At 31.6% G+C, this 9,615-nt stretch overlaps 1 protein-coding gene across 1 annotated transcript; it reads left to right on the forward strand.

Annotated features, from left to right (window-relative positions):
* Positions 1 to 1,219: 1,219 nt before the first annotated feature.
* LOC133305580 (transcription repressor KAN1-like) lies at positions 1,220 to 8,740 on the forward strand. The gene is made up of 6 exons (XM_061505838.1): positions 1,220 to 2,069; positions 2,184 to 2,260; positions 2,801 to 2,846; positions 3,154 to 3,301; positions 8,390 to 8,483; positions 8,627 to 8,740. Exons 1-6 carry the CDS (start codon positions 1,301 to 1,303, stop codon positions 8,738 to 8,740), a joined length of 1,248 nt encoding a protein of 415 aa, XP_061361822.1. The 5' UTR covers positions 1,220 to 1,300.
* Positions 8,741 to 9,615: the final 875 nt, after the last annotated feature.

Genomic DNA, 9,615 nt, shown 5'->3' on the forward strand with positions numbered 1-9,615 from the left:
TAACTGCAGGGCGTATGTAAGTACAAAAAAATAAATAAATAACATGAACCAGTCAACTAATTTATTTTAATAATTTCTTAGTACATCAACTTATTTTAAGTTATTTAAATCTAGTTGGATAAGAACATATGCTACTAAATCAGTATGTCTGTCTCAATTTTAAGCATTCTCGCAATAAATATATAAAATGGTGCGTAAGAATTTCTCGTAGATAACCAATGGACAAACTAGAAATCAAGCCTATTTATTTCTTTTTAATAAATGAGATAGATTGATATATATTATTCAAAGACATTACAAATTTTCTAATGTTAATGCTGTCATGCTGATACTAGCTAGCAAACTTCTTTGCAAAAAAGTAAAGAAAACTATCAAGCTAGCAGAGTTTGATCTCATGGAAAATATGTGGCCTTTTTGGTCACAACGTCACTATAAAAAATTGCATAGTTATTGGGTCACTGTGCAATCTTATTCAAGTGGGGAAAGTCGAGAATATTCACGTCATAGTAAAATTAATAAAAAAAATTTTACATTCACAGAGACCTTTGAACCAATAACTTGCTTAAGCAGACTTCATAAATTCCTCTTTGATTACTCTTTTTAGTGTTTCATAAATTCCACCCCGTCCTCTTCGAAGATAAAGAAAAATTATAACACAGAAAATTGTCCAAACTTGGCACTTTGCAGTGTCTGTGTGTATTGACTACGCAGAAAAGGAGAGTTAATATAGAAAAAGAAAGAAAGGAATTGTTGGAGTGTCACTTTCCTATATATACTCTCAACTCAAGTTAGCCAGGAAACTCGTCTCTCTCTCTCTCTCTCTTTCCCATTCCTTTATATTATTTTGTTTATATTATGCACCACCACCACCACACATCTCTCTCTCTCTCTCACTCTCTCTCTTCTTAGTCTTTGAATTGAAGGATGTCTGTCTTGTGAAGCTGAGAAAAGGGTTCTTCTTTTAATTTCATTTAGCCTTCTTTGAAATAAGACATATATTTATATATACATATACTTCATCATCTCCACTTTGCACCTTTGCAAATCACCTTAATTAATATTCTAGCTTCTTCTTTGTTTTCTTTATTGCTTGTATCAATCAATAGTAGAGGAATAAACACCCCCCCCCCCCCCCCCCCCCCCCACTTGAGTCCTTTGTTTGTGTCTTTTATTTTAGTTCTGAATTCTCCTTGTTGGTCTCAGGTTGAGTGGTTTTTTTCTTTTTTCTTTTTTTCCTTAATTTCACTGCTATATACTATACTATACTATAGCCTGAAATCATTTCTGGGATTAACTAAAAATGCCTCAGAATAAGATTTTCCATGATCCATCACAGAATCAGATTCCTGATCTTTCCTTGCACATTAGTCTCCCAAACAGTGCTCCTTCTTCAATTTGCACTGGCACACATGAAGGGGATTCACACTTTGATATATGGAGAGCAGAATCTGATGGCCTCAGATCCCATAGTGATGGTTCAATCAAAGGAATTCCTCACACAGACACAGAACTTTCCTTAGCAAACAACCCCACAACACCATCTGAGGCTGAGAGTCCCTGGAAGAGAAACTTTGTTAGAGTGAGACAAGAAGTTGCTGCAGCAAGGGAAAAAAATCATGGGGTCTCAGATGAGGGTGTCATTAGACCCATCAATGGAATCCCTCTCTACAGTAATAACTTCTCTTCTTTGGACAACAATCCCTCAATAGAGAGGGACTCCAAGTTTTCTCTATGTGCACTTCCTTATCCTTCTTGTTCTGCTAATTCTGCTTCTTGTAATGATGGTATTGCTGGGGGTGTAGAACAAATCTCAAGGTTTAATGGGATAACCTTGGAGAGTCTAAGACAACAGCAGTTTCAGTACTTGGACCATAATCAAAATCATCAACAGCAGCAGCAGCATCAGTTTGGGATTGGAGCTTCTGATTACTCAAATGGATTTGTAAGGTCAAGAGTAATGTTGCCAAGGCAACAAATTAAGAGGAACATGAGGGCTCCAAGAATGCGTTGGACTAGTTCTCTTCATAGTAGATTTGTTCATGCTGTTGAGCTACTTGGAGGCCATGAAAGTGTGAATTGAAATCTCTTCTCTCCCTTAATTTAATGATGTGTGTGTGTGACTAATACTACTCTATAACTTTTACTGTATTTTTAAAACTCCTCTTGTTTTTTTTTAATGGTAGGGGCTACTCCCAAGTCAGTTTTGGAGCTCATGGATGTCAAAGATCTAACACTAGCTCATGTTAAGAGCCATTTGCAGGTATATGAATCAGACCTTGTTTTTACCCTTTCATTCTTCACATGTAAATCAAAATAACACAAAAAAAAAAAAAAAAAAAAAAACTCTCTCTTACTCTTTCTGCGTGAGTGTACCCTTGGATTGGAGTGTGTAGACTTTGTCATAAGGTCTATCTTTAAGGCACAAGAATTGAGGCATGCAGTGAATAAATGAATTATGAACAGTTGAAGCTGTTTTTTGATACAGGGAACCGGACAACTTCTACTTTTCATGAGAGAGAGAAAGAAAAAAGAAAGAAAGAAGGAAAGAGAAAGTAGAAAAAGTAGCCATCATTTCTCAATAATAGAAGCAATTACTTACCTTACCAAACATCAACCTCGTGGTTATTAAACAAACCTACAAAAAGAAGCATCTGATTTGATTATTTTATTTTATTTTAACTTTTTTATTCCTCCTAAATCTTTCTTCTTCAAAGACAATTCAGATTTCCAATCTTTTATAATTGTTTACTTATTTATATATTCAATTCCCTTTATATTATATTAATTTTTGTTTTTGCAGATGTATAGGACTGTTAAGAACACTGACAGGCCAGCAGCTTCTTCAGGTAATTTATATTGTCATCACCTTCGGAGCTAATAGTATTTTACCTAATGCAATTTATAATAATTAATTCCTTGATCTTAGCTCCAAATGTGAGTTCACTTTATTCAATTCCTGTGAAGATTCCTTCACAACCCTTTATGACTCAGTCTCAGACCCTATATAGTAATTCATCTATTAAATAATGTTTTCTTTACATGTATATATATGAAGTTAACGATTACAACTCAGTAAAATTAATTAAACTGAAGATTTATTTCAAGTATGTCTACAATACTATGACAATTAACTATTAATGCTTTATATAACAGATGGAGATGAGGATTTCATGTCCCTAACACCACCCCATAATCAAAATAACAACAGTTTGTCCAATCAGATAGGACCTCAAAATGCATCTGATCTAGACCATGATATGTGCTACACTTCTAGCAATCTATGGGGTAATTCTTCTTCCAGGTAATCTATCTCTCTTTCTTTCTATGTTGTATGGATGATTGGGCAGGCCTTGGTGTCAGTGTAAGCTATATATTATATCTGCATAGGTGCATGGTTGAATCCATTATCTATTTATCTATTTATATATGTATATTTATATATGCATGGTTGAGTTTAATAATTAAAGTTAGGAAAATCACAAAACCCAATTAAGTCCACCCTTTTCTGATACTCAAAAGTGCATCTTTCTGACAACTTTTGCTTTACATTTATTTTCTCCACTTCTGCTTTCTTTCTGATGATCAAAGTAAGTCATCCAGTATACTGGCTGATACCTCTTTTTAGGTACAATGTCATTCAGCTTCTTTTAATGTATAGAAAGAGTTTTCTGAAACTAAATGAATTTTCAGTAGTTATGTGCAAATAAATATCCGAGGACCTATAGCCTTCTCCACTATTCAGTACTTTCTCCAGAATAACATTCTACTTTTAGAACAATATATTCCTACTCTAAATTGATATGTTTATTTCTTTTCTTTTCTTTTTTAAACATTTTTTTGGCTATCTATCATTGCACATCTTAATGGACTTACTTTATCATACGACGATAGCTCAGTTGGTAGTAAGAAAGTTGAGTAAGTGGAAAGAAAATAGCCTCAGTTTAATCCCCATATATCATCTTTAGAAGGGATTTAAATATCTTCATCTCTGACCTGTCCCGCATTCTGAATTAGTCTCATAGACACTCAAAGAATCAAAATTTATAAAAATACTAAAAGAAGTCAACTTAACTCAAAGAAATAATTAGAATTAAGTTAACTAAAAAAAAATGGACTTCCTTTGAGTCCCTTCAATAGCTAACATTATTACACAACATTACGTTACATACACAGTATCCAATTTAAGGGCTTTCAATTCCATTTTTTTATGTAAAGTCGTACTTTTGTTGGTATTCTAGCTTGGTACTAGTTTCTAATTCAAATTTTGAGTCAACTAATACGACAAAAGAGGGTAGGACTTAGGTAGCAAACTCCTTCTATGATTACAAACCACAAGAACAACATTTCTACAAAAAATGGAAAAGGTAGGGGAACAATTTCTAGTGGAATTGACAAAGCAAAATATACAAGGCTTAAAAATTAGATATATCATTGGATGATCTAACATAATGTACGTCCCCTCACATATATATAATAGCTTCTCTTTGTGGCTACAATGGCCTATGTATAAATTATCCATCCCATCTTTGGAAATAATAATTAGAGCTTTGATTCTGAGACACATAAACTCAAGCAAATCTTATTAATATTATATATGGTTTGTGACATTCACATGAATCTCTAGCAATTTTGGGTAATTAATATATCAATTGGAGGAGAACATAAAATCATATATAATCCATGGACCATTAATTGTAATTTTTAGCTTCCCTAAATCCCAATAATGCTGGTCCAGAATTGAGTTGTCTTCTGATCAGCTTTAACTCAGATGCTAAATTTTCTCGGTCCTCACGTTTGTACTGCAAAAAAGTTCCTTGAAGTCCGAAAGACAGGTAGTAACCTTCAATGTGGTGTTTCTCTTTGGTACACAAGCTCATTTATTCAGATACAACTTACCAGTTATCTCAGCTTTAAATTCACTCACACCATGCCCATTATTATACAAATTATAACATACATAATAGTATTATCAACATTTCAAATATATTTGACTTTATCGATTCTCCTATTAAAGATAATAACGATTCCAAAATTATATCATTTTGGAAAAATTAATGAATTGTGTTTTGATAAAATTTATATAATGAAGAAACAAATAAAATTATCAAAACATCCTTCATTAATTCTCCTAACCATAAAAAAGACAGTTTTGGGGTTGGAGAGTATGATGCACCGACACTTCAAAATATCTGACGTATAGTGTCCGACACTTTTCGACACTCACGGACACTTTAACACTCCCCGACATTCTAACATGTGTTACGAGACTCAAAAAAGAGTTCAAAGGTTATGTTGCATTGTGTTTTTAGTTTCAACTATTAGATTCGTTGGATTACGATTACCATTCTATTGAGTTTAACATAAATATTTGTGATATTTTATATTTCTTTGTAAAATTAATGGGAATTATAATTTTAGCTTAATTTTTTTGTTAAATTATTGAATATTAAATATAATATACACTATATAAATTAAAATTATTATTTAATATCAAAATATGTCCTAACATGTCGAAATCTAACACTTTTTAAAATTAACGTATCAGAGTGTTGTGTTGTGTTGTGTCGTATCCCGTGTCCCATATCAATATCAGTACAACATAGATTGCAGAAAATAACTTTATATTCAGTTAGACAAATAAAGTGTGTGTGAGAGAGAGTGTGTCTTCTGGGTTAGCCAAATAGGTAAAATGTGCAATTTAAATGTAATGTATAATAAAGCCATAAAATTTAAAATTAAAGGATGTTTTACTTATGTATTTTAGAATAAAATATATTAATTCAAAACATTATCACCAAAAGTTTTATTTTATATAGATGAATTTTTTTAAAAATTAATATTATATAGTATTGGGATGGATCTGGACAATCCAATATAGTAGCGGACCATGTCGAGTCTTGAGCTACCGTGTATAGGTGTATTATAATAAGATTTGAATTGAGGTTTTGTGAAATTATAATTGGAATTCCTTTTTCAGTATTAGTATATTGGAAGCTAAAGCTATAATAGAGTTTGGCAAATAAAATAAAAGACTTGAATAATATATATGAAATGATGAATTCAATCATCATTATCACCATTGTTAAAGTTAAAAAGAAAAGGTAAATTAGAAATTGAAATAATGATTTCTATTCGAATCCTTTGCTTCCGTTACACTCACTCTTACAACAAACTACCCCTCTCCCTAATTATGTTCCCTTTATAATATATATATATGTGTACTACATTAATATGTAGTCGACGCTAGGCTTGTCCAAGGACTGTTTGGTGTGATGTATAAGCCCTGATAGTATAAGCTTATATTATATATTATGATATTTTCAGTTGTTTGGTGTGACCATCGTATAGTATAAGTTTATACAGCAGGATCCCTTTATACATCAAAATGATGTATAATTTAATCCGGCCTAGGAGTGGTGGATTAGGCCTGATAAGGGGTTGATGTATTAATATTGCTTACAAGTACAATTCCCGAGAACTAATATATCATTTCAATATTTATATATTAAAATAAATTTTTTTAATATATTAATTTTTAAAACATTTGAGGATATTATCTTATACAATATCATACCAAACGCTGGATAGTATTAAAATTTAATTAGATCTTATATAATCAGATCTTATACTATCAGGTCTTATACTATCAGGCCTTATGCTAAATACTATGCACCAAACATGCCCTAAAACTAATTGCATGGTGCAGTAGACAAGTCCCTTTGGTTTAGTCAGATATTAATAAAGATATAAATCATGTATACGTTCAGACTTCAAACTATATCTAGACTAAGTAATATAAGTTATTGGCATTGGGAAATAAATAAGAAGTGTTGAATATTGATTTTTTTCTGCCAGAAAGTTTTACTTGAAATAAAGAGTTAGGAGTTAATAAAAGATTTTTTTACATATCCAATAATAAACAAACTATCAAAACCTGTCTCTCACACACACATGTGTTTGCTTAATTTCTTTTGAACAAATTCAATAGTCACATTATTACATACTATTTGCATTCCTTTGCCACAGAATTTTTAACCTCAAATACTTGAATAACAGGGAGTACATCTTGAATCTATCCATGAAGTTAAAAGGAGTAATACATAAGATATAGTTTTTAATGTATGTATGTATTTATCCCCAAAGGTCTTAATCATTACTCATAGAACTGTAGATTAACATAAAACATGTAAATATAGTCCTTTGTCTTAAAGCAGAAATAACTGAATCAAATGCACCTTAATTTACCAAGTTAAAAACTTTTGGTTTATATTATACAATTTTGATATTGTTAAACCTAATTATAAGACCAGACTTGATATTGTTAAACCTAATTGTAAAAGAAAAAGTCAAATACATACATTAGAAGTATTAATTATGTTTATATTTTGTAGAAATATGATTATTTTCTTCTGTATTGTCTCATATCTTTAGACAAATTAAATCTTATAATTTCGATTCATTCCTTATTTTCTAACACAAAATCACCTATGTACAACTAAATAAGGATTTTCAATATAGGAATATACATGATATGACATGCATACAGTAAGAATAAGTTATTTTAACATTGCATAACTTAGTAATACATTTCAGTATTGTTTCATTTGAAGGGAAGTGAAATGATAGCTTGTCTTTTCATTTTGAAAAGTTAACATGGTAAATAGTATATCATATGGACTACAAAAGAAAGCTCACAAATTTTCACAACATTGGAATTATCTATCATGTTTATTAATGATTAGGAATAAATTCATGAATTCCTTACAAATATTAACTTTGAATAATGACAGGAAACGATTATGTACTGACAAAAACAATAAGAGACGAGCTCCTTGGAAGAAGAGAAAATGCACCAACAGATTCTCTTTTCCTCTCAATTCATGCGCATTGCATATCCTTTGTTAGAAATACAAGTTTGTGAGGAAAATTTCACCATGATTAGATATAAAAGAAAACCATTCACGAGCCTTCATCTAACTGCTTAAACTTTTGATACAGTTGATTGTTTTATATGATATCTAAACTTATACGACTAAGTGGTCTAGAGTTCGATTCTTGTCGCCTCCATTTTTCTTACAAAATTGAATTTTAGTACATGCATGAGCTGGTGACAAAGATTTCACCATAACCTGTACATTATTCACAGTTCAAGAATCTTTCATTGGGGATGTTAGAAAATATAAGCCGATGAGAAGATTTAACCATGCTAATTGGCGTCAAATAAAGAATATTATTGCAACAAACTTGTCTTGTGTTTAAATTTTACATGTCTTACACTAAACTTTCTCCTCAAGGTTTCAATAATCATTAATCTAATCTTGACAAATTAATAGCAAAATACGATGATTCATATTCATTTACATCTATTGTTCCTTGAAATGTCTGGCAGTAGAGGAGCATGGATGCAAGCTAGTTCCCTAGATTTGAATGAGCTTAGTCCACAAGAAATCCTATCATCTCAGCATATTGGGAAGCTTTCCGAGGTTGTGACCTAATCCTCACAATTGCTTTATACTAATAGCTATCATACTCACTTTGTTACAAAAATGCATACCTTCCACAATGATAGAAACCATATGCATATAAATCCTCTCCTGAGTTGTATGAAAATGATTGGTTTGTGCAGGGAAGCAACTACATACAATCAAGAAGCTTGAAGAATCAAAATTTAGATTGTCAAAATCCAAGCTTGGAGTTCACATTAGGGAGATCAAATTGGCACACCAATGAACATGCCTAATTTTAGTTGATATATATATATATATATATATATAAATAGGTATTGCTTTTGTCAAGACAAAGATGTCACTTTCCAAAAATCTAAAGCAACTCTGTATATTCTTTTTGAGCCAAAAAGCTTATAATTAGGTGGTGTTAGTCATTACATAAATGTTAGTTAAAAGTTAAAGTTGAAGAAAAGAAGGAATCAAATGTATTATAAGGCTTTTGTTGATCCCTTTTCTTTCTTTCTTTTTTTCTCTCCTTTTCCCTAGGTTCCTACAGATTTTGTCCATATATAACTTTTGTTGTTGCTCATCTTGATCCTTAAGTGATTAGTGTGTGAAAGCTTGATAACTGTTATTTATTTATCATTAGTACGTACTTTGTTCCTTGATTTTACCCTTGACTAATTGTGCACAAGGGATTATCAAAAGCTATTAAAAGCAGTGATGGGTGTGAAAGAATGGGAGAATATATTATTGAGCTTTCTTTCATAAGTAAAACCACACCTTTTGAAAAATCATTCATGCAAAAAGCTATTTTTGTTTAAAAATTCTAGATACATGCATTTGGTTGTAATATATCCACGTTGCTTGACACTGTGATTAGCATGTTGATGTTGTCATTGTGGCTTGCATTATGCCCCACTAATGGAAACCTTTTAATTGATATGATGCCTAATCCACTGGCTTGATCCTGGATAGAAAAATCAGTTGTAACAGCTGTAACCTTAAGTGAAGCATATTCAAATGCCTCAAGCTATGAAGTACCGACACTTCAAAAATCCTGACGTGTCTGACACTTTCCGACACTCTCGGACACTCCGACACTCCCCGACACTCCAATACGCCTTATAGAAATTCAAAAAAAGGTTCAAAGGTTGCGTTGCGTTGA

The sequence above is a fragment of the Gastrolobium bilobum genome, unplaced genomic scaffold (assembly GCF_033153095.1).
Source record: "Gastrolobium bilobum isolate Gb01-03AN ecotype WA unplaced genomic scaffold, APGP_CSIRO_Gbil_v1 utg7157, whole genome shotgun sequence".
In the NCBI taxonomy this organism is placed as follows: domain Eukaryota; kingdom Viridiplantae; phylum Streptophyta; class Magnoliopsida; order Fabales; family Fabaceae; genus Gastrolobium; species Gastrolobium bilobum.

Coding starts and splice junctions, on each gene's coding strand:
- LOC133305580 (XM_061505838.1), top strand. CDS start 1,301: ATGCCTCAGAATAAGATTTTCCATGATCCATCACAGAATCAGATTCCT. Junction 3,302..8,389: donor TGGGGTAATTCTTCTTCCAG/GTAATCTATCTC, acceptor AATGTCTGGCAG/TAGAGGAGCATGGATGCAAG. Junction 8,484..8,626: donor ATATTGGGAAGCTTTCCGAG/GTTGTGACCTAA, acceptor TGGTTTGTGCAG/GGAAGCAACTACATACAATC.